This window comes from Camelina sativa, chromosome 14 (assembly GCF_000633955.1).
Source record: "Camelina sativa cultivar DH55 chromosome 14, Cs, whole genome shotgun sequence".
Taxonomy (NCBI): Eukaryota; Viridiplantae; Streptophyta; class Magnoliopsida; order Brassicales; family Brassicaceae; genus Camelina; species Camelina sativa.
In genome coordinates this window covers 284,208-308,341 of record NC_025698.1, presented here as the reverse complement: position 1 = coordinate 308,341, position 24,134 = coordinate 284,208, and the positions used below count along the sequence as shown (strand labels likewise).

General features: G+C 36.1%; 5 protein-coding genes and 1 pseudogene across 6 annotated transcripts; 2 read left to right on the top strand and 4 right to left on the bottom strand.

The window, feature by feature from the left end:
* Positions 1,116-4,266, bottom strand: LOC104738653. 2 transcript variants are annotated; one of them, XM_010458828.1, is made up of 5 exons: positions 3,791-4,266; positions 2,066-3,714; positions 1,918-1,978; positions 1,579-1,802; positions 1,116-1,482 (listed from the first exon to the last, which is right to left on the bottom strand). In XM_010458828.1, exons 2-5 carry the CDS (start codon positions 3,673-3,675, stop codon positions 1,425-1,427), a joined length of 1,953 nt encoding a protein of 650 aa, XP_010457130.1. In that variant the 5' UTR covers positions 3,676-3,714; positions 3,791-4,266; the 3' UTR covers positions 1,116-1,424. The 2 variants fall into 2 exon arrangements, with proteins under 2 accessions (XP_010457130.1, XP_010457128.1); XM_010458826.1 differs by having other exon boundaries at positions 2,066-4,266.
* Positions 6,641-9,075, bottom strand: LOC104743101 (annotated as a pseudogene).
* On the bottom strand, positions 9,508-10,815 carry LOC104738652. The gene is made up of 2 exons (XM_019235941.1): positions 9,854-10,815; positions 9,508-9,768 (listed from the first exon to the last, which is right to left on the bottom strand). Exons 1-2 carry the CDS (start codon positions 10,639-10,641, stop codon positions 9,750-9,752), a joined length of 807 nt encoding a protein of 268 aa, XP_019091486.1. The 5' UTR covers positions 10,642-10,815; the 3' UTR covers positions 9,508-9,749.
* LOC104738651 (phosphatidylinositol 4-phosphate 5-kinase 10) lies at positions 11,715-14,199 on the top strand. Its single transcript, XM_010458822.2, has 9 exons — positions 11,715-11,821; positions 12,116-12,312; positions 12,412-12,685; positions 12,786-12,973; positions 13,060-13,151; positions 13,234-13,281; positions 13,368-13,460; positions 13,555-13,693; positions 13,789-14,199. Exons 2-9 carry the CDS (start codon positions 12,170-12,172, stop codon positions 14,090-14,092), a joined length of 1,281 nt encoding a protein of 426 aa, XP_010457124.1. The 5' UTR covers positions 11,715-11,821; positions 12,116-12,169; the 3' UTR covers positions 14,093-14,199.
* Positions 15,471-16,641, top strand: LOC104738650 (hypersensitive-induced response protein 1-like). Its single transcript, XM_019235954.1, has 4 exons — positions 15,471-15,776; positions 15,862-15,953; positions 16,058-16,157; positions 16,278-16,641. The coding sequence occupies exons 1-4, from the start codon at positions 15,638-15,640 to the stop codon at positions 16,292-16,294; spliced, it is 348 nt and encodes a 115-aa protein (XP_019091499.1). The 5' UTR covers positions 15,471-15,637; the 3' UTR covers positions 16,295-16,641.
* LOC104738649 (probable desiccation-related protein LEA14) lies at positions 20,942-22,137 on the bottom strand. The gene is made up of 2 exons (XM_010458819.2): positions 21,814-22,137; positions 20,942-21,336 (listed from the first exon to the last, which is right to left on the bottom strand). Exons 1-2 carry the CDS (start codon positions 22,017-22,019, stop codon positions 21,087-21,089), a joined length of 456 nt encoding a protein of 151 aa, XP_010457121.1. The 5' UTR covers positions 22,020-22,137; the 3' UTR covers positions 20,942-21,086.

Sequence of the window (24,134 nt, the reverse complement as noted above, 5' to 3'; positions counted from 1 at the left end):
TTTTTTTTTTTTTTTTTTTTTTTTTGGGGATGTTTTCTGATAATAATAATTGAGCTTTCTTGGTTGGCGTTGAAAGCGATGAACTTCTTTGTAATGATAAAAGACAGAGCGGACTCTGTTTTTCTTTTTCTTTTTTTCCTTCTTTCAAAACTATACACTCTTTAGGTCTTATTAATTAAAACCATGAAATAATTTAATTATCTCGAGTTTCTTTGTTTGTTTGTTTGTGCATTTGCTTGTAAGAGATTTGATGTCGGTCGTGGCTTAATTAAAGAGATTTGTGGTCAGAGATTCAGAACAAAGAAAACTCTAATGATTAGGCCTCCTTAATTGTTTTTTAAGTTACAAATTGTAAAGCGAATCGTATGTTTTGTCTCTTTAAGCAATGATTAAGCCATCCATAGTAGGAGCATCAATTATTTACAGTAACTAGAAAAAAATGCATAGAACCATGGCATAACTACTTTTCTAAGACGTTAAAATATTGAGTAAAGTAATCTTTACTTGTAATGAACATTATTATGTGATTCAGTTTTGTATTTTGTACTGTCTAATCGATTTTTTTTTTTTTTTAGAAAGTATATAAAATAACACAGATTTGAAGGAAAGTACAAAACTGTGAAACGAAAATCTGATAAGAATAGATGTCACTTCGGAATGGTCCTACTCCTACAGTATTCATTGATTTATGAGCAAATGATAGATAGAGACCTCTCTCCTTTTTTTTCCAACTAAAGTCTAAACTCTAAAGAATAAAGATAGAGAGATCTCGCACAGCCTTGCACCTAAAAACTCCTTGTGTGTGTGTGCTAGTATATAAGTTATTATCTAGTTTATGCTTACAAATTTGTCTTTAAATAATCAATATACGGGTTGTACTCGTTAACTTTCATGAGACTTTTTTGTTTTTAAACTTCGTATCAACATTATCTAGAATTTTTTTATAATAAATTTAAGAAATAATTAAACTACGCATTGTACACCACTACCACGACAACGAGGCCCATACTCAGTAAATTATTCAATGGGCTTGAATCTCGGCTACGTGGACCCGTCTTACTTGAAGTTGATTTTGTAATTCTCTGTCTCTCTGTTTTTTCTTGAAAACGGTCAGGTACAGCCTGGAACAGATCTATATCTTCCGTCATATTTTCCAAAAGATTATCCACAATAAAAAATGATCAATTTACATCAACCAGATCACAAAAAAAAGAAGTGAAAGAATTCCACATGGTTATCTTTAACTTCAACACCAAAACAAAAACAAAGATGGAACGATATAGAAACAGAACTGAACACAAGTTATGGGTTAGCATATATATAAGCAATGATGTGTTATATATATATATATATCACAAGCACAAAATTTACACTGTAATCGAAGATTGGCACCATAGAGTCTGAATCAAGCTGATGAAGAAGCTTCATGACACTAATGATCTTGGAACTCTCATGCCAAATCCATGCTTAACCTTGTCAATCCTGTTTCAGTTTTCAATAAATGAGTTAATAATATATCCCATAATCAACTAAAAGTTTTGATCTAAGACTTTAAAACAAAAACTTGTTGTGCCTTACGTTGGAGCTAATCTGCCAAGACTCTTAAGTTCTTCACCAGAGTCTCCATCAAGAACTCTTCCTGATATATCAACAATGTAAGCACGGTTCTTGCTTCGAGGAAGACCTCTCCCTGAAAGTAACTCAAGATCTCTTTCGTGAAGTTCTCTTCCGTTTACAAACACGCTCGTGTTTCCTGCACCGCAGTTATCTGGCATTGGACGACTAAACTCTTCGATGAATGGCTGCATCGACAAAATAAATCTTCATCAAACACCAATACAACAAAAAGTCACAAGAAACAGAGAAACCGGAAACTGAAAGTAAAATCAATGGAAGATTAGTGAAGAATGTTCTTACTGGAATTATACCGAGACACGGGTTTCCCATCACTCCCCAGAACCCAGCACGATAATCATACCTAATCAGATTCATAACATAAAGATGATCTTTTCAGCAACTGATCAAACCTTTGTCCTAAGTAAATCAAATTGTGACCAAAACATACCAGTACTTGCCAGCTTGAACTGGTCCAGCTTGTTTCTCAGCACTGATAACGAGATCTTCCGGTATCAGATGACCATTCACCCAAACCTCTAACTGCTCGTTGTCTTGGTCGTTAGAGATGATTTTATCTGAGAAACCGTACTCACTACTCTGTTTTCTGTTTCTTGGTCTGCTCTCTTCTTTGCTGGTTTTTGTGATACTTGAATCTTCAGACACCCCCGTGTTATTATAGTACTCATTATAAGAAACATCTGTCTCGGTAGCTACTGATTCTGGTTTCAGTGAGTCTTGTTTCGCGTAGGATTCTTGCTTATTGTACCCTAACTGGGCCATTCCGTAAGTGATTGCAGCTCGGTTTACATTAGAATACTCAAAGAGCTCAAGAAGATTAGAATTTTCAGGAGGAGGTGGAGGAGGAACTTTAGCGCCTTGTGCTCTGCGGCGAACAGACTTGACAACCTCTCTCTGGGGTTCACTAGAAATGCTTGCTCTTTCTTCATCGTCTGAGTGTTCACTACGCGATACAGCATGGACAACTTTCATTTCCTGGTGTATTCTTGGTTCCTCATCCTTAACTGGATAATTATCTACCGCTGCGGTTGGTGCACTTCTATCATCAAGGGGAGAAGAGGAGAAAACAAGCTTGTTATCAACAACTTTGAAACTGATAACCTCAGAACAAGCACCACATAGCAGCTTTTGTTGCCTATCCTGACCAAGAAGCTTCTTCTTAGGCAAATAGAGAAGCTCAAAGCAATTGTGACAAGCAATAAAAGGCGCACCGCCAGCTAAAGGATGGCAACGACGAGAATCAGTATCTGAGACAGCTTTCTGGACATAACCACGAGCAAAGGCAGCAGCAGCACCAAAATCAGAATCAATTTCACTAGGCCACCTCGTGTGATGAACACCAGCATGTGGACTAAAAGCAGCCATATTGTCATTGTGGTGGTGCACAACAGGGCTATATGGGACATCACCGTCACCGTACCTACTAGGTGTAGCAGGAAAGAATCTAGGATCCTGTAACTGAGGGTCAAAAAGATCAGGACCAATATCTACATACTGACCTTGAGGAGGAGGATATGGAGGACGAGGCAGCATCTGATTCGGGTGATGAGGATAAAAGTTTTGAGGTTTCCTATGGATTGGGAATGCATAAGGGTCTATATAAGGCGACGGTGGAACATGACTCGTGGTAGGAGGATACATTATTCCATAAGATGGATATGGATGGTAGTAAGAAGGATGGAAACCCATTGGTGGTGGTGGCTGATCAACCACAACATTAGCATTGACATTAGAATTAGTATTAGCTCCACCACGGAGAAGATGATCTTTAATAGAATCAAGCTTTCTGAGAAGCTCGGCTTGTTGTTGATCTGTGTAGTGAATTGGTTTGTTTGTGGGGGTCTTAGAAGAAGAAGAATCAGAATCAGTCTCTTCCTTGACGAGTCTCTGAGACCTCCCAGGTCGTGAATTCGAATCGTCTCGGCGATTTCTCATCGGGCTCGAAGAAGAATCATTGAGCTCCTCCTCTTTAAACTCTCTGTCTTCGTCAGGTCTTGTTGAAACAGCATCTGCTCCGAAATTGTCACCGCTTGTCCTCATCGGAGTTTGTCTTTCTTCTCCGACGAAGACTAAGCTTCTCTAGGGTTTATCTAATGGAATCAGTAATTCAACGGGAAAGATTAGACAACCAAAAGAGGAAAAATCAAACGTATACCTTGGAAGAAGAAGAGCGTTTCCGGAGACAGGATTAGGTTGAAAGGGGAGTTTTTTTTTTTTTTTTTGGGGTAAATTGGTTCTCCGGTGAGAATGAATTCACAACAAAGCCTTTCTTTCTTTTTTAATTTAATAGTAGTAAAAATTTAGAAAGAGTCCTTTTGAAAATTTCAAGAGTGTTCCTTCCCTTTAAATAAATAATCAAAAAGAGTTTGAACTAGTGGAAAGCTTAAAGGAGGAATAAAAAAAACTGTTGCTTTCTCTTGCACTTTGCTTCGTTTTCCGGGGAATCTTAATCTACTCTCTACTACTACTGGTACTCTGGGAAATAGAAAAAGAAGAAGATCGGCGATGGAGTTTGAATATATATATACGTTCGGAGGGAGAGAGCTTTAAGGATAGAAGAAGAAGAAGAAGAAGAAGAAGAAGACGGACTTTTAGCAATTTTTAAGATTCGGTATTCAGAATTTTATTATAATTTCAGACATATAAGATAATCTAGAAACCAACCAACTACAAGGATTATTAATTTAAGGGATAGAGGTCTTTTACCAGGTCAAGTTGACCAAGAGATAGAAGGCCAGCCAAAAAAACAAAAAAAAAACAAAATGTTTTAGTCATTTCGAAAATCTGAGAATCGAACCCACCATCTCACACTCCTCCACCCAACCCTATAAAAGATTTTTGACAAAAACAGGACTGAGAAATAGATAACTACAATCGGACCGCAAGCACATGCTCTGTGCATTGTTCATTATTTGATACATCATAAAAATCATATGAAATTAAGATTTTCATATTGACAACCATATCTCATGTACACTACTAGCAAATAACAACTACAAATTTGTGCAATTCAAAAAAATAGAATTCTTATCAAAAAAACTAAAATACATGAGAAAAAAAATAGAAAATGAAAGATCTTACGCTTGAAAAACACAACATTATTGTGATTCTTATTTACACCACATTATTAATAACATCAAATTGTCAAGTTATCCCAAAACCCAAAGTCTCTCCCAGCATCAAGTAATCCGCTCTTTGTTGACACCTAGTCCAGTCTTGAACTGCTTCCAAAACCGTCATTTTTTATGTGACTGCTTGCAAGCTCTTTGAAGTGGTGAAGTCTTTCGATCTTTTGGTTGGTAAGCAACTGATGCATATCCCTACTGAAGAGAGTCATTGCATCTCTCCACAGAAACACTAGCCAAGAGTTTGTCAGGAAAGTTTATTTTGATGAATATGAAAGCCTTAAAAATTCTCAAATTATTTTAATTTGGACGTTTAATACCTAATAGTTTTCGGTTGGAACAAAAATATCTAATGTATTAAATTAACGTTAAATAAAATTTTATTAAATTACGGCCATAAAACCGTAATGGTCGTCGACGTCTGTTAAGTAAATAAATAAATAAAATATTCTTAAACATATCTAAATAAATAAAATCTTCCTAAACATATCTAAATACAATATTAGTTCTTGATTTTGTGTACTCTTGTGTTTTTTTAGCAATACACAAGAGTATACTCTTGAACACATTGACGATGGAGGATTTACTTTGTCAAATTAAGTAGATGGTGTGTGCCATGGTCCCAAGACGTGCTCATAACTTGAATTGTATTCTAATCCTAAAAGCTCACTACTTTTTTTTGTTTGTTGATGAGTTTCATAAATCAACTCTTAATTAAATAGTCGATTTATTTGTCAAACAATATTCAAATTCTCTGTGTTACATACATCATCACAAAAGTTTAGAAATGTATTTTAGTTGTTGGATTTTTTTTTTAATATATAATACTAGGGTGACAATGACAGATGTTACAGGAAACGAGCTGTAAATTATTTGTCTGTATACAAACTCCACTTGCTTTCAAGCATCGGTGAATTTTGTAGGGTATATTATTAATAAAATTATAAAACGTACTTAAAACGAAGATACATACTCCATGTTGATTTCGAACCGTTAACCTAAAAAGAAGAAAACGTTGTTTTACATCAAAGAAGACGACCTAATTTTTTTTCGTGTGTGTAATTTAATTATGTATATGGTTAGTTAATTATCAGAAAATTATGTCATTTTATAGAAAAAAAAAAAGTAAATATAAATAGAAAAATATAAGAACCCATTAAAAACGAGGGACTTTCTGGTAATCTCACAAATCATTGACACAAAGCGTCGGAGGATGTGACGGTCGGTATCCGCGGCGGTTTGGACTTTGGACGATCGTTTATCCGGCGGAGGTATCGAAATTGGCGAGGCTCCGATTCCGAACCACCGAACGACCCCATCCTCAGCATCTGCAAGTCTCCCTAGTCGCTGGTGGAGAGTATGAATGAATCTTCCCTCGATTTTTTTTTTTTTTTTAATTTTCTTTAATTGGAGAAAACGAAGGTTTTGATAGATCGAGAGAGAGAGAGAGAGTGTGTGTGATTCTATAATACGCCTTGAGTAGATGACGAATTCGGAATTCCACTGTCATTGTTCCCTTCTTTATGATGTTCTGGAATCAAAATTCCAAACCCTTAGTTGAATAATGTGAAGTGATGCTGTTCGCTTTTATTATGTAACATGCATCCTTTAATTCTCTTTTTGTGAATTGGCACATGATAGAAAACACTGATCAGGCCTAGTATAATTTGCTTCTTATGATTGTTTACCTTAAGATGATATATTGTAGCAACTGAATCTCTACAAGGAAGGGTCTCACCAGCCTGAAGTAACTATATAAGGCCTGCCTATCTGTAGGAATTTCCCATAGATTATTTATCGTTTTGGAGCACTTAGTACATTGTTCTTTTGATTTATACAGCATGTATGTATGTTGAACTTTTGTGTGTTTTGTCCTGCAGACTATGAAAGCTCAGAGTCTGAGGCATGACCAGAGTTTGATCTTCGTATCTTTGGGCTTATCAGTATCAGTTGACTCTCTGAGTTTGTTCTCATGCTTTGCCCACATGGGCTTAGTGGGGGATGCCGTGATTTCCCTCTCGGAGTTCCTGAACACAAAATCCAAAACGGCGAGTTGAATTTTTATTCCTTTTGTAGATATAGTAACAAGGTTCACATGTATGGGAGAGCCTCTGTGATAATCTCACCTGGGTTTTTTATTGGTTTCAGGCCAGACGCTCTTTCACCAGTTTTGAAACATGCTTCTTCTTGCTCATCATACCTACATCATTTGAAATTGACAATCTTCTTTCCTTCTCCTGCTCATCTGATCCAGTTCCACCCTCGTCCTCGCTACACGAAGCCCATTCACTGCCCGATTCAGATGTCTCCATGTTGTTTTTCTTACTAGTTCTTGCTCGTTCCACAACTCTATATGCAAACATTTGAAAAGGAACTTGTGAAACTTGAGTTATCTCTGTTGTTTCCCATGAAAGCTTATGCGATAGTTTTGTCTCGATCTCGCAGTAATCCACAGGAGAAGCATTAATGGGCGGGTCTTGTTGGCTACTACTATGACATTCCTGGTTCAAGGCTAGGAACCGTTTGATGTACCGGAGAATTCTGCTTATAGATGAAAATGTTGGACGCTGATTTGGATCAGCATGCCAGCATCGTTTTGTCAGGTTTGTAATCAATCTAGGTGAATGAAATGGAAAAAGCGGTCTCTCCCCTGCCCTAATGTTTCTACTCATCTTATCTCCTTGCAGGTGGCTATCTTCAAATGGCACTTTACCTGTCAGAAGCTCAAAGCAAACCATCCCGAAGCTATACACATCAGATTTATCAGTATACTTGAGGCTTCCTGCAGCTCCGCTCTGTTCTTGCTCCTCTAGAACTTCCGGGGAATACCATATGAATGGAAAATTCTCATTTTGACCTGTCAAAGAAGCACTTTTACTAGAGAACCCTTTGACAGAATTCAACCCGAACCCAAAAATCTTCCCGTGCAGATGATGATACCCATCTCCGTATTGGTTACTTCTTCTTGGTTTGACAAGAATGTTTGATGGATTCAACTCTCCGTGATATATTTTCTTCGAGTGGAGATATTCCATACCCAAAGCTATCTGAAGCATGAGATCAACCGCTACAGGGAGGGAGAGAGTGTTCTTTTTCCTCGGACCACATATCTCTTTGATGTGTGTACCTAGTGTTTTACTCATCAGTTCTGTGACCAAGAAACACTCCTTCTTCTCCTCATCTGTGAATCCGCAGAGGTAATATACAATGTTTGGGTGTGAAAGAGATAGCAGTTGAGTGACTTGAGGGAGCAAAGCATCGATATCCCCAAAGAAATGCCTAAGCGCAAAGCTCTCGCCTAACCAGGTAATCTCCTTGTACTGACTTCCACTCCCTAATCTTTTCTTCACTTGGTAATCTTTCGCGCTGACCAGAAGAGAAGACGGAAACAGCTTGGGACACTCGTTTCCATCTCCCAGTTTCTTGAAAAGGAAATCAGCCATCTTCCGGTCGTGTTTGCTTGAACCGGGCTGCTTTTTCTCCTGAAGCTCCTTGATTAAAATCCAGCGGTCCTCTGTCCAAGCACTCTCGAACCGGTTGCAGGATTCCTCGGTAACCAAATACTCTCTCCCGAACTTCCAGGTAAACATCTGAGAGTCATTCCATTGCTTCATATACTTGTTAGAATGCACCAACTTCTTCTTGCTCATTTCTTCTTCATCCCACCCTGAAACCTCACCCGCTGTCTCAATAGCCTCGATGATGATCGGTAGACAAGAGAGCAAGTTATGTATGTGAAGCTCTGTGCAATCTCTATTGCAATGCAGCACAATAGCCTTAGCCCAAAACCCAATTTTAGGCTCTAAAGACATTCTAACATAAGCCTCCCCTTCTGTTAACACCAATAGAAGCTCCCTTAAGGGCTGTTCTAGAATCTTCCATTTAGTGTTCTTCTCTTTGAAGCGTAGATTAGATCGCATGGATTCGGAAATTGAATCGTAGGCTGCGGTGAAGAGGTCGAGTAGTAGACCGCATTGACGTTGGTTGATTTGAATGTTGTCTTTGAACACCATTAACGCTTTAATGCTTCCTAATACCTCTCCTATCTCTCGAAATTGCTCCATTTTCCCACCACTTCAACTTTACCCAGAGCGTTTGGAATTTGAATTATAATTTATTATACTCATACAACTCCTCTCGAGGTTGTAGACACAGATCGTATTACAGGAATTGATTGATTTTTTTCTAAGAATTTTTTCCTAGTTGAGATGTTCGAACACATACGGTATTTTTGGCAAATTGTAATTTGGTGGATTTACTTAATTTGGTTTCTAACAAACGCGCATAATAGCGTTCTCTTGCCCCAAACATTATAATTAATATTTATTTCTCTCCCCTTCGTTTCTCTTTTTTTTTTTTTTTGTTTGGTTGTTGTTCCACGCGTTACTGAACGACAAATGAATTTTATCGTATGTTTGAAACAAATGCGGTTGTATGCAACGCTACTCGTTTAAAAGACTGCGTCTCCTCCCTACAATGATCATCATGTAATATCCCTTGTCCCAAAATAGCAGAATTCACCATTTTAATTAGTTACGTAAATGATCAATTAACCGATTGAAATTTTACTACTCATGTTTCTTTCTTTTTTTGGCATAGATTTTATTTGTAATCAGAGATCAGAAGTATACGTTTATAGCATTGATCACCTTAATCTATGTCTTATAATTTTCACAATGTCAACGTAGAAGTATGGCTCAACAATTTGTTAATTGAAACTTAATTGATACATTGAAGAGAAATTTGGAACTTTACTTTTACGAAAAAAAAAACAATTTCGAACTTTAGATGTCAAAGACATAACACAAATTATTAATTAACAATGATCATATATTCATATGCATGAGTGTATGTATATTAATGTGTTACAATAAGAAAAATGGCTGCATCAGTATTTTACAAGTTAAACGTAATAGTTCATACAAATTCCTTGTATAACTCTATGGTTTTGATTTGAGAGGCACAGCTAGTCAAAAAGACACCCTTGCATCATGACCGCAATATGATCCTGCAATAGCAATCCAATCAAATGGCTTCCTCAGTGATTTATCTAAAGTTGGGGAAAAGTATTTGATTAAGTAGTCGTAACGTACCATTTAAGCATTTTGATGGTGCACTTGGCCATTTGCGAGTCAAGCGTCTGTAACCTAACGCCTCCACATCTGATGCTAACTCCCACAGTAACAATCTTGCGACTGCCCACACCCAATCCAACCTTAGTCTTAGCTGTCACCCTCACCAACAGCTTCTTACTTTTCAGCTCTGTCCGTAGCCTCTTCGCCGTCGGATCATCCACCTGTCGTTTCCTCACCCTCGTCGGGACAATCACAGCCGTCCGATTCCCTGGCTTCTCAACAAAGCCTTTGACTTCCGTTGACCCAAGGTTAGTCTCGAAGTCTTTCTCTCCGAGAATCACAGCCACGTCAGCATCTCCGTAGTAAAACCTCAGCTTTCCGTTAGGGTTTCTGAAATCGAGCACCGCCGTTGTATCCGCCGTCAGAAACGACCAACCGTCGTCCGATGTTGCGCTGGAAAAGTTGAAGTTGCTGACTTTGAAAGAGGCGAGGCGGACCACGGGGAGTTTCGGGCTGTACCAGAGGAAGAAAACAGCGACGGCGATGAGGATGAGGAGGAGAATGACGGCGACGAAGATAAAAACGCAGCAGCAGAAAAAGCGGAAGAAACTACAGCGTCGTTTCTTCTCATCAGGGTAGAGTGAAGCCGGATGGATAGGTCTGGGAAGGCGACGTGGAAGCGTTGTTGTTCCAGGTGGTGGATTCTGTTGATCACCGAACCCTGGTGGTTTCTGGAATGCTGGTCTTAACGGTTTCTCCGCCGCTATTTCTTCATCGCCGGCGATGGTTGGCTGCTTTTGCTCCATGTTACCCCTAACTAGTACACTAGGTTGAAATTATATGAGAAATTGTTGACAAAAATATATATATATCTTGATTCTACGTACGAACCAGCTGAAACAACAAAATATTAAGTCATATGCAAACCGTTTCAGCGTTTTACCTTCCAAATTGATTAGTTTTCGTGGAAGTGTGTGTGTTGCAAGAACTATATGGATCGGTTGTTGGTTTATAAGATAGTGACCACCATGTATAAAAAGTATACAGCTAGCTCGTTATATTTGACCTTTTCTAATTATTTATAAGCAATTCTAAGTACAAAATGTATCTGTTTTTGTAGACAAACGGCATGCAACAATATATAAATTGATGACGATTATAAGCATGTGGATATTATATATCGAGAAGAAAAAAAATAAATATGTTTTTCTTTTACAGATTCCGATCGGTAAAATTGAAAACCGTAAAGCCTTTTATTGGGTGAGAGAGATAATATTGTTGTCAGTAACGTTCTTTTCCTTTGTCTCTATATAACAACAACAAAAAAAGAATCCCATGAATTTGGACATTGAATACTAACATAACATGACAAGATAATCATATATAGTCTATGGAAATACTTGCAGGGGACTCTAAACATGAAAACTACAAAATGATAGATGTTTTCGCTCGCCGGTAAGTGAACGATAATATTTCATGATTTCATCGCAGTCACGTTCTAATAATATACGTGAGTGAGGGAAGCACGTTGACAATTTCTGCTTAACCACGTGTCGACGACTTTGAAGGTATGTCAAATCAGCGGTCCGGATTTCGTCAAATACCGTAAGAGCTTTTTTGTTGGGCCGTTATATGCTAATAGGCCTTAAAGTGTTATTAAATAAACAAAATAAATTAATATATGGTAACGGAAAATGAAACAGAACGCGGGAGTTGGTTGGTTTGGTTGCCCTCATTGAAAGAAACAGAGGGGAATATGAGTTGGATCATCGAGCGGCGAACTTCGTCGCCCATTTTTGGCAAAATTTTTTTTTTTAAAAACCTCATTTGGTTCCCTTTTTCTTTTGTTATTGTTTACGTCTCAACAGAACAAAAGAAAACCAAATCACTTTTTTTTTTTCTCAAAATTTCTCATTGCCTTTGACAATCCAACGCACTCTTAATTCTTGTTCTCCCCCTCTCTCTTTTCCCCAGCTCCTCAAACAGGTACATACCAATCTCTTTAAATTTTTTTCCTTACCAGATCTTCTGGAGAACTTCATGGTTTATATGAATTAGATCAATATGATCATTTTGTCTTGGTATGATCAAATTATTCGGCATTTCTCTATTATTTGTCTGGATTTTCGATTTCTAGGGTTTTGAACCAACCCAATTTTTAGGGTTCTCTGTCTTGTACGTTGTTACGTTATTTCCGATATAGGGGTTCGAATTCTCTGCGGATTTTTTTTTTATGTCAATTTCGTATTGAAACATTTGTGGGATTAATTTCATTGAAAGGGATGTGGGCTGATTAGATGAGAAGATATCAGGAGAGTGCTTGTAGCGGAAGAAATGTTTACAAGGGAGATAACATCAAAGGACGTGAAAGCCACTGAGAAAAACAAGATTCGGTACTCTTCCAAGCACATCAAACATCTTCCCTCCGGAACCATTACTGAGTTTCAATGGAAAGATTACTGCCCCTTGGGTTTCAGGTTTCTCTCTTTCTCTTTTAAATAACTGGTCTAGGTTTAGAGAGGTATATATGTGTATTCATTCATTTCCCTCTCTTCTCTACTTTGTTTGATCTGCAGACTAATACAAGAACTTGAGGATATTAACCATGATGAATACATGACCTCTATCTGCAATGATGAGACTTTACGCAAGCTTTCTACTGGCAAAGTTGGTAACATGTTTCTTCTCTCTAAAGATGACCGTTTCCTCATCAAGATTCTCCGCAAATCCGAAATCAAGGTTATACTAGAGATGTTGCCTGGTTACTTCCGTCATATTCATAAATACAGGTCCACCTTGTTGTCCAAGAATTATGGAGCTCACTCTGTCAAGCCTGTTGGAGGTGACAAGGTATATATACGACGACTCTACCGGATTAATTCCCACATGCATGTAGTGGAAATCATTATAATGTTTGGCTTACAAAACACTTGTTTTCTCTGGTGAGCAGACATATTTTGTCGTCATGTCAAACATACTTCAGTCGGATGTTTTTATGAACAAGGTCTATGATCTTAAGGGTTCATCACAAGGTCGAACTAACAAGAAGATCAAAGTCAGAGATAAAACCATCTTGAAGGATATTGACCTTGATTTTTGTTTCTACGTGGATTCCTTGGCCAGACACCGCCTCATTAAGTGTGTTTTCTCTGTTCTTGATATCTTAATTGGTTCTTGTCTCAGAGAATGATTTAGATGCTCAAAAAAAAATTTCCATCGCGCAGGCAAGCAAAGCTAGATTGTGAACTTTTGGAAGATGAAGGCATAATGGATTATAGCTTAATGCTTGGTTTACAAGTAAAAGGCTCGTGTCAAGGTGAGTTAAGCATCTCACCGTCTCTCCATTCTTATTAGTTGTAGCTTATAATATCAAATCCCTCATTAGCATGTCCCTTCAGGTTTAATTGATGGATTAAGCCCGGTATACGACAGCTTCTCATCACGAGGTAAATCTCTCCCTAGCATTCTTCTCATGTTTACTGTAATTCATCAAGAAAGAATATATGAAATGGTACATACACTTTGCTAGCAGGCTCTGTTGACAGCAATAGCTCTAAGTTTATGAAGACAGCTTCAAACTCTCCAGATAGATCGTCTACTATGTATTCATGCACTCCGAGCAGAGGTGATTTTAAAACAGTGCCTTGAATGATCTTCAATCTTAAAACTACATTACTATGTGCTAATAATATTAGAAATTCTTATTTTCATCCATACAGATTCAATTGATAGTGAGAACTCAGTAACTATACAGTCAGTAGCAAGTATAATCCCGAGTCCAGCTCCAACCAACACTTCTGAATCTCCAAAAGGAAGCATTGTCTCCAAAACAAGTTTGACCAACATTTTCCATAATAGGTAACCAATCTTGAGAATTCCTTTTCCTTGTGTTCAAATCCAAATTGCCAGAAAGCAGAACTAAGGGTTAATGAAAAAAATGGGCTTTCTTGCAGCTCAAGCACTAACTTCGGGATGAAGATACCGGGGCGAGCAAGAAGGGTTGAGAGAGGAGAATCAGGGAGTGTTGTGCGGAAGAACAGTAAGGAAGGAGGAGAGGAATGGTACGATGTGATATTGTATCTCGGGATTATAGACATTTTCCAAGACTATGGTGTGAGAAAACGCATTGAACATTGTTACAAGTCTATTCAACACAGCTCTAAGACAATCTCAGCTGTGCATCCCAAGATCTACTCTTCTCGTTTCCAAGACTTTGTCTCTCAGATCTTCTTAGCAGACAAAGATCCTTCACACTGATACTATAACTTCCATGTCTTAACATTTCTACTTATATTCACTATTTGTATAGCTTAGCCAAAGTTTGTTTGTTTGTGAAGCAAAAGCAACCTCCAATTTTCTTTTTCTTTTATAACTTTGGCCTAGGTCCAAGGCTCATTTTCAATTATTAATTTATTTTAAATAAAAACACCACATATTCACAAGTAACATTATATGTAAAATAAAAAAAATAAATAGATTAGTTAAAAACATTTTGTGAAATCAAAAACATTTATTTAAAAACCAAAACAATTTATTTAAAATAATATTTGAAAAAAAACCTAAAAACAATTTAGCTAATTTTTTGGTTTTTTTTTTCTACATCACACTCACAAACTTCTCCACTGCATTAATTTTTCTGTTTCCCGCCACAAACGTTTCTTCTTTAAAGTATATACGTACGTGCCTTGCGGTCTATGTCGTCTATCTCTGTCTCTCTCTGTCTCTCTGTGCCTAGCTCCAGACTCGTACACGTCCTTCGCTGACCACACGTACGAGCTAAAGGAGCCAGACTACGTTCCCTCTTTTATGCTTTGCTTTTAACTATACTATTTAAAGATTTGAAAGGCAAACTGAAAATTCTTATAAATAAGTAGATTAATGGCTGGATGCACTAGGGTATAATCCGTCTCGATATCCGAAATCTCTCAGCTATTTCTTGATGAATTATGTGTAGTAGAACCAGTAAATAGAATAATAAACCTATACCTTTTAATTTTATATGCAAACGGTACTGAATATTCTCAGAATCCCACCCAAACCGAGTATAGATCTATCGAACCGGATATTCTAATTTCATCCAAACTTGAGCGGAGGAGGATACGGTATCGTTTTGATGCCCTCGCCATCTACAAAATGAGTGATAGTAAAGATGGGCCACACTAAAGAAGTCCATGATAAAATAACAAAGGCCCAATAACTGAAATTTTCAAACTTTAGTTTTTTTTTTTTTTTTTTCAAACTTTAGTCTTGAGCAGAAAAGAAAACGACAAAAACCTTCGGTACCGGCAAATGACGTTAAAACTGAGAAATAAGACACGCTCCACCATGAAAAACAAATTCAAACTCTCCAGTCAACATTACAGCTGTCGTTTCTAGATAAGGTTGGCTTGTTCTGGATTATTCCAAGGGTTCTATATAAGATCCCCTTGTAATAGTTATAAAGAAGAAGAGCCTCTAAGTAACCATCGAGAGAAAACCCTAAGAATAAGAACGGAAATTGTTGAAACTTTTGGAGTTATTATAATGTCCATCATTGAGACCATCATTGTAAGCTCTTGGACTTATTATAAGCTCTTGCACAAGAACTTTTGGAGTTATTATAAGCTCTTGCACAAATACCATCATTGAGATTTGGCCAGCTAATAACCAATTAGCTGGCCAAATCTCAATGATGGTCCAACAACAATATGCTGGTGTGCTATTACCAAGACAAAGTTATGTGTGTCGTCGTCTTGTTTAAGAGTTTGTTCTTTGTTTTTTTTTGTACGTTTTTCAAAATTATCATTTTTTTTTGTTTTTAATATGCAGGATGATGTATTTGTCAGTGTTGTGGCGTCAATTCACTTTGCAGTTTTGGATGTCACGGATAAGAACAACGCAAAGAAGGCATTATATGTCCACAATGACAGAAAGAGCTTAATTGAGGCCCATTCGTTTGATGGTTAGTGCGTCGTGATTTTATTATCATCACATCTGTTACTACTTTGAATGTCTCTAAACCTAATTAAATTATTCTTAATTTCTAGCTATCAAAACCGCGGTCTCCAGTCACACTTTTGTGGAACTGTTTGAGAAGAAAGATGACTTGGCTGTTACCGTTAACGAGAAGCTCGACCAGGTTTTTAGCTTCTTCTTTTTTCATTTTAATTAGGAGGAATGATTGTATATATCGTATCCTTATTTTTAATTTTCACTGCTTAATTGTTATTTTAATTATTTCAGAGTATCTCAGCTGATTTCGGTTTCGGCAACTTCAAAACGCTCATTATCGATATCGCTGCCGAGGAACATGACAAACGTCTCATCAGCATTACACGCGCAGGTAATTATATCATCACTTATTTTCTTTTGTAGGTCGGAGTAGACTTTTTCTTTCTTATTTTTTTTTACGATCGAGTTATATAGTCATTTTCTAATATAATTTTTTTTTCAACTTTTGTAGCTCCCAAGATAGCATAGGCGTTGACAGGAGCAAACACGAAGGAGGTGATGGATTTCTTGCTAGCTACCGGAGCTTGGCTACACATGGGAAAACAAAATGAAAGCTTGGCTAAAAGTCGATGATACTTGAAGGAGGTTATGGAGATCTTGCTAGCTACCGGAGCGGCTACACATGGGAAAGAGTAGCTCCTTCAAGTATCATCGACTTTTCCAAGATTTCATTTTGTTTTTGTTTGGACTTATTTTGCCGTAGTTAAGGTGGTCTGCTTTTTCCTTGTAACGGAGTTTCCCTACTTTCAATAATTAAGCTTGCACCATTATATTCAAAAAAATAATTATAATTAAGCTTGCAACATCTAGCTAGTACTTTGTTTGTCCCTGAATTATTTACACATGAACCAAAATTTGTGGACTAAATATCAAATTGTCATATTTTATTCTCTAATGCCGATCGAACAAATTAAATAGTCGAGATTCATAAGCCAAAAATAATAATGATTTCTTAACCTAAAAAAGGTGTAAAGGATACGTAGTTATGTTAAAATTAAATTAATACAATATTTAATTTACGTACATTAGAAAGGGAAAATAAAATATTGTTGAGTGTTTGCTTTGACTCTAGCTAATCTCTAGTCTTTACCTTTTTAGCAGTATAAGCGCATAGTGAGTGTTGTTTAATATCCGTTAGTTATTTACCCTTTATATGTCAACTTCTTTTTAGTTAAGAGGTTTCTAATTCTACGTGCACACTTCATATCTCCCTTACTTGGGACTTTGGGATACTAAGCCCACATTGGGGAACACGAAATCCCGGACTACCGAAACATAATTTGTTATTGTGATCCATACCAAACGAATCCCCATTCATATGCAAAAATGTTATTTTATATTAGTTTAATAACAATATATATTATATATATGAAACGATATTTGAATAACTTATGCGAGAAAGGAAAGAAGACCGTTTAAGTGGTCAAGATGTGTCATAAGATTGTTTCGACTGTAACTAAAATCTCTTCTTTCGGAGTTGTCACTTCGAATAGTTTCCTAATTTTTGGTCGCATGAAGAACCAATTTTCGATAAAATAATCAAGGAATTATCGAGATAATGTACTAAACTAATACACGAATAGCTCGTATGTGGGGAAAAGTCGGTAGATTTTTTCCTCAATATACCCCCGCAAGTCAGTTTTCTTAAACCCCTGCTAATTGATGTCCAACTTGAATTCCATATTTCATATACGTTTTAAAACAAAATATAGAGAAAAAAGAGTTTTACGTTAATTACATTGGAGGAAAAAAATATATTAGATTGAGAAATTAAAAGAACGAAGATACGTGGACGGGGGTGGCTTGAACGAGCGGAGGTTGGCAATTAGGGCTACAGAAATTTTAAAAAGGTGATAAGCAAATGACGATCTTGCCATTACGCACCTTCTTTATTTATCTTGTCTCTTTGTATGTTCAAGATTTAAAACTTAAGATATAATTTATGAAAAGAAACAAATACATATAGTACGTAGTACACAACGGTATAGTTTGTTTTTTCTTTTAAATATAGTTTTGTGTGGCTAGTTAATTAATTTAGAAATTTTTTTTTTTTTGGTTGAAAATTAATTTAGAAATATTGGGATAGGCAAATAGTACGTAGTACACGACGAACTTTAATAAAGGAAAACTTATAAGCCACAATAGACAAAAACATAATATATATAGAAATGTCTTTTGTGTCATATGGATGAAAGAGACATAAAGGTTTACCTTCTTCGTGCAAAGAAAACTGTCTCATAGAGCATAATATATATAGTACAATTCTCAGTGTAATTTAATTAATTAGAGTACGTAGTCGAATTAAGATTAGAGGTGAAAAGGATTTGTATTAAGCTATATAAGGATTAAGGAGGAATTACAATCGATTTTATATCTATATTTTATTTCTTAATTACATTTATATATCAAGAGAAAATTACATTTACATTATTTCTTAAACACATCTATAATGCACAAGACGATGTAGATAGGCCAGAGATATATGTAAGGCTCGTCACTAGGGGAGAAGTGGATATTGTTGTGTCTCATGTACAAAATCGATGCAAGACCAAAGGCAATGATGAAGAAATTCATGTAAAAGTCGTAATATATGATCCTGTTTCCATCATCATGCACCAAACATATTACACGGTTAGAATATTTGTATAATATTAATGAAATCCAAAAGTGAGATGAAAAGGTAACTAAAAACCATTAATAGATTGTTTATTTGAACTCACCACCAATTAGAACATCGAGACTCAACGGTGTGATAGAACTGGCCATTGCTTTTATTCTTACGAGGACGACCCGATCGGCTCAAACAACAACTATATAGCTGTCCTCATGCATATATATACAGATCCTAGCTATTTCGAGTCTGAGTGGGTTTTAGAAAAGAAAAGAAAAAAATATTCTAGTTAAAACGTGAAAATATGACCAAAATAAAAAGGGTGAAACTTCAATTTTCTATTTGCATTATCTAGTAGTAGGGTGAAACTCATTTTGATATTGTAAAATCACATTTTCCCGCCAAAACAGTAAAAACATGTTTTCCCGTCAAAACCATAAAAACGTGTTTTCCTGTCAAAACCGTAAAAATGTGTTTTTCCGCCAAAACCAAAAAATATATGTTTCCTGCCAAAACCGTAAAAAAATTGTTTTCCCGCCAAACAAAATTAAATTGTCTTTTATATCAAAATATTTTTTTTTCTCAAAATCTTGTTTTTCCGCAAAAAATACAAATTGTCTTTTGTTATAAAAATGTTTTACCGCCGAAATTACAAAGCCACCAAATTGCAAATTATCACTAAAATTATATACTTAAATGGGTTTAATATGTTAAATGGGGTAATGTATGTTTAAATGGGTATGGTTATATGGGTTTCAAATATATATTTAAATATATAGATTTAAATGGGTTTATACTTTAATGGGGTGGGTTTAAATGGGATGGGTTTAAATGGAGTGGGTTTACCATTTTAACATCCTAGTAATATAATTCGATATTAATCAATTACCGAAATTTTCCAACATCCGCTCACGTGTATAATCATGCCTCTAACCTAATATATAGAAAACTAAGGGAAATAAAAGAAAGATTAGGATAATCTTCCTTCTCCTATTTGAATTAGAAGTATTTTTACTTCCAGTAGCATATATAATAAAAACACTTTCTCTACTTTTTACATCTCTCACGTTCTAAGATCTATTTAATTGCCTTTAACACTACGTACAAATTTAAAAGGTTTCACTCCTCCATCACTGCAATGGGTTTTCCTTCTTCCGGCGTGCTCTACCCCCCAGGCGACAAGTTCAGCCTCATCGGTAAGCCCCATCCAGCCGGCACACCCCATCCAGCGGGTACGTCCCATCTAGCGGGTACGCTCCATCCAGCCGGCACGCTCCACCCCGCCGGCACTCTCCATCGAGAGACGGACCAATGAAATTGGGGGTCCAATAAGAATTTTGAATTTTTTTATATAATTTTCATAATATCCAATTTTTTTTTTTTTTAAATCTCTTTACACCAAAATTTTATTTTAAAAAAATAATAACAACTTAAATCTTTTTAAAAATAATTGTTTTAATTTTTTGTTAAAAAATGTATTCATCAAACTTTATTTTAATGTTATATCTCTATATTTTTTTGCTGAATTTATACACATATAATGAACCCAAAAAAAAAGTAGGGCCCTTTGAAGTTGGGGGCCCCATTCAAATGTTTCAAAAAACTATGCTCAAGTCCGGCTCTGCATTCAGCCGGAACACTCCATCCAGCCGGAACGCTCCACTCCACCGGCACGCTCCATCTAGTCGGCACACTCCACCCCGCCGGCACGCTCCATCCAGCCGAGACGTTCTACCCCACCGGCACGCTCCATCCCACCGGCAAGCTCCATCCCACCTTTGGCCCTTCCGGCGGCTCACGTTCCCGCCGGAATTTTCTTCACTTTCTATTTGGAAAAAAGAAACCGAAGAAAGAGTCTCTAGGGATTATATGGTATTAAAGCATAATTTATCTACGGTTTTTCCCTTCTAGGAGTCTGCAGGATTATGTTTGGTCCGTAAGTTTATTCACAAATTTGCTTCTATCTGGTTTAGAAAATTAGGTCAACTTTTTTTTTTTACTTTTTTACCATTATACTTTTTCTTTACATGTGTATGCATGCAACTTTATGGATGCTTTATTATATTCATATAATTATATAAATGGTTTAATAAATTGATGAAAGTCTATATTTTTTTTCTGAATTTGTTGGATAACAAAAGTCTTTTTTTTTTTTTTCTAAATCATTTTTCTCGAGCCATTAAAATTAAAATAAATAAATAGAATTGTAATTTTGCTTCAACTACAATTCAACATAACATAAAAGTAACCTCCAAAAGTTGCTTCCAAAAATTGCATGCTTTACTTTAAACATGCATGAGAGAAAGAAAGCTCTGCGGATAAGGAATTAAACCCGGTTAACCAGACTAAACAAGACCAAAAGGAAAAAAACAAAGAAAAAAAACTCGGAACTCAACAGATCATTCGGTTTTCATATCAAATTCACCAAATTGAATTAAGATTTCCCTTGCATTTAGTTTGTTTTTTATGCAATTACGAAATTTAAATGGAAAAAAAAATAACAATAACTGAAATCATAAAACATTTATTGATTTTTTTTTTTCACATGATAGGATCACAAAAGAACATTTATTGATTATATATAGGCAAACCCATTCGTTACATGCATTATCATCGTCTCATAGTCATAGGTTAAGTAGATCAAAAAGATCAGAAGAAATCTTTGAAAGTAGGAAGCTTGATTTCGCCCTTGCTGGAAATAGGGATAGTAAACTCGCCCACAACAGGGAGGTCAATTATGAGACCTATTTGAAGCTCGTAGTCAATGTCCCAGTCCACACCAACGTCTCGAGCCAGGTTGAAGAGTATACTATACGGCACCACCATTGGAATATCAAGAGCTGTCATGTCCTTAGCTTTCAGAGAACCTGGGTCCGGTATCTTCCCCTTTCCGATCTCCCTATCATATTGTATCATTGCATTTGCATATAATTATACATCTCTATAATAATAATAATAATAATAATTCAACAATACCATAATATGGAATCAATCAATTAAACTAAGATGCCTAAGATTTTTTATTTTAATATGTACACTAGTTCTAACAATATGTAACGAACAAGCAAAGACAAACCGCACGACTTGCATATGTAAACCGAACCGAAATTTATTTGTAATCTAGCCGGTTTTTGTTTTCACAACTCAAACAAATCAAAATCAAACCGAACCGAACAATCTCAACAAAAAAGACATTCGTTCGGAGCATAACCGAACGAAACGAAAGATGGAAATAACAGAGCATAACAGAACCAAACCAAGTGACCATCTGTTAACTACATATATGATTACTAAAGATTTTATATTGGTAATTTGTAATGGATCATGGATGAAAAAAAAAAAGAATCAAACGACGGAGTTAGAAAGCGTGTTTTACCGGCCAGCGCTGTGGAGAGTGAAACTGATCTCACAGATCGGAATCGAATGACTGTAAGGATTGGTGACGGAAACTTTGGCCAAGTACTCAATGGACTCGCGGTTCACGTCTTTAAGATCAACGTCAGTAACGGAACCCTCCGGTTTAGGGATCGTGGTGAGTTTATCAGCCACGAAGCCCTTGGCTTTATCTAGCAAGCTCGCCATATAAATGATTCTTCTTGATAAATCTTTTCTTTTTGCTTTTGAATTTTGTGATGTAAGTGTGTAAGATAGTATGAAGTTTTTCTTGGACTATATATAAACGGATGGGATTACGATGTTTTATTAAGTCGGTACAAAGTGAATGGATTACATTTTATAATGGGTTTCTTGTGTACGTGTGAGATCTTTCGACGAGTGAGAGTGAAAGCGTGGATAATACGTGTCTTGTGCTTGGTAATACATGACAACAATTATTAATGTTCTTAAATAGGAAAATTAACTATCAGTCTGACGAAAGTATATATTATTATTTATGAAAATAGATATTTTGTTTGAAGTTATAGTTGAACTCGATAGAGATAGATTTTTTAGTCATGGGATAGTAGTTATTATGTCGACGATACTTAGAATGACAAAAAAAAATTGGAAAGTATTTATCCGAAAGAGGAGAAGTGGGAAAGTATTGTTGCGTAAGGAATAAGATGCGCAAGAGATTAATGGACCGACCATGTCCGCTCATATGCACGTCGGTGGAGCGTAGTATTAATCCCATGTATCGCGGTTCTCTGTATGCACAATACGCTTATGACACGTATCGGGATGATTTTTCTGTTTGATATATTTAAGGCCCTTTTTAGTTAGCGTGTCTCTCCATTTACAAATATATTTCATAACAATGGGCTTAAAGCCCAGGAAAAGATTTGTAACTGGACATTTAACAGAGTAAGTACGTCCCGATGTTGTTATTCCTTTTTCCTAACAATTTCTTATTTGACAGTGTTTGAGTCGCGCAGGCGTGACACGTGTTAAGGAATTATTAGTGGAAGAAGCGTGTCCAAATTAGTCGACAGCTGCTGAGGAATGATGAGTCAGCATCTAATCCCTCTCTATGTGGAGAAGTCAAACCTCAAGCCCCCCCCCCCCTTCTCGCATGTTTGTGAATAAGTTTGACTTATTGACCATTCAAAGAAGATGCTTCACTTTTTTATTTTATTGACACAAACAAATTACTAGTAGTATAATTTAAAATCTCCCACAAACGAAACATATTCACACTATGTCACTCTTTGATTAGTACTCATCGAATTCCACAATTGCAATGGCGGAGTATAAGCTTTGTTGCTAAATATCATGAATTGTTTAACCCTTTTGCTTTGTAAATTTTGTAAACCAATTTACTAATATTTATTGGCATCTATAATTAGGAGAAAAACAAGTTTCAGTTTGAACGCGTACGTGTGCATAGATCAAAAATATATTTTAAACTAAAACACTCCGATCCACAACCTAAATTTTTATATAATATTAGAAAATGTTTTATTATTATCTAATTAAGTATTTAAAAGTAATTGAAACATTTGGAATGATATATTACCAAATCAAAACTGCCGAAAGCACATATGTCGGTGTTGGTAGTTGTCGGGCCAATTAGTATAGAAATACCAACGCTGTGTTCGGTGTTTCTAGTACAAATTATTTCTTCTACTCTATATTTTCTTTTACTATTCGTACTCTACTGTATATTTCTTCTTTCACGTTTTAATATTTACTTCTGATCTTTTAAGCAAATTAAGTTTATTAGATGTTTACAACAAAAATAAAATTCTTAGATATAGTTAGATGATATTTACACAAAGCTAAAATGTTGATAAATTTGATAAGAAAATATAATATGACTGTCTTGCTTGTTTCCACGAGAGATCCGTAGAATCTTTAATTTTTAAAAAAAAATAAAAAAAAAAAAGATTCGTAGGATCACAAAAACAATGGGTTCGTGGTTTTTGTTTGAAAAGTGTAGATGTAACAACTCCAAATATGGCAAAAGTTGATATCTCCTAGTTTATATCATTGGGATTTTATGTCCCCCTCTAATTAGGTTTTCCAGCAATGCGTGCTTATAGAATATTGTTTTGAGACTTTAGTAGCTATAGTCCGACATTAATATAAGTAGAGCCAAAATCAGATTTTAATATCTTTAGTCCAAGCCATAAAAGCAAGGTTAAAAAAAGACCTTGGTTTTTTCAAAGAAAACGATTAGAAAAAGGAGGTTTTTGACTTCGAAAACTATCAAGTATTAACAGGGTTTAGTCACGTGGTCGTCGCACGAGAATTTGCGGC

Excerpts from the sequence above, each read along its gene's own strand:
- LOC104738650 (XM_019235954.1), top strand. The coding sequence starts at position 15,638 with ATGCAGGATGATGTATTTGTCAGTGTTGTGGCGTCAATTCACTTTGCA. Across the intron at positions 15,777-15,861 it reads TGAGGCCCATTCGTTTGATG|CTATCAAAACCGCGGTCTCC; the intron begins GTTAGTGCGTCG and ends CTTAATTTCTAG. Across the intron at positions 15,954-16,057 it reads TTAACGAGAAGCTCGACCAG|AGTATCTCAGCTGATTTCGG; the intron begins GTTTTTAGCTTC and ends TAATTATTTCAG.
- LOC104738649 (XM_010458819.2), bottom strand. The coding sequence starts at position 22,019 with ATGGCGAGCTTGCTAGATAAAGCCAAGGGCTTCGTGGCTGATAAACTC. Across the intron at positions 21,337-21,813 it reads ACTCTCCACAGCGCTGGCCG|GGAGATCGGAAAGGGGAAGA; the intron begins GTAAAACACGCT and ends ACAATATGATAG.
- LOC104738653 (XM_010458826.1), bottom strand. The coding sequence starts at position 3,675 with ATGAGGACAAGCGGTGACAATTTCGGAGCAGATGCTGTTTCAACAAGA. Across the intron at positions 1,979-2,065 it reads GTTCAAGCTGGCAAGTACTG|GTATGATTATCGTGCTGGGT; the intron begins GTATGTTTTGGT and ends GAATCTGATTAG. Across the intron at positions 1,803-1,917 it reads CGTGTCTCGGTATAATTCCA|CCATTCATCGAAGAGTTTAG; the intron begins GTAAGAACATTC and ends TTGTCGATGCAG.
- LOC104738652 (XM_019235941.1), bottom strand. The coding sequence starts at position 10,641 with ATGGAGCAAAAGCAGCCAACCATCGCCGGCGATGAAGAAATAGCGGCG.
- LOC104738651 (XM_010458822.2), top strand. The coding sequence starts at position 12,170 with ATGTTTACAAGGGAGATAACATCAAAGGACGTGAAAGCCACTGAGAAA. Across the intron at positions 12,974-13,059 it reads GCCAGACACCGCCTCATTAA|GCAAGCAAAGCTAGATTGTG; the intron begins GTGTGTTTTCTC and ends TCCATCGCGCAG. Across the intron at positions 13,694-13,788 it reads ACCAACATTTTCCATAATAG|CTCAAGCACTAACTTCGGGA; the intron begins GTAACCAATCTT and ends GCTTTCTTGCAG.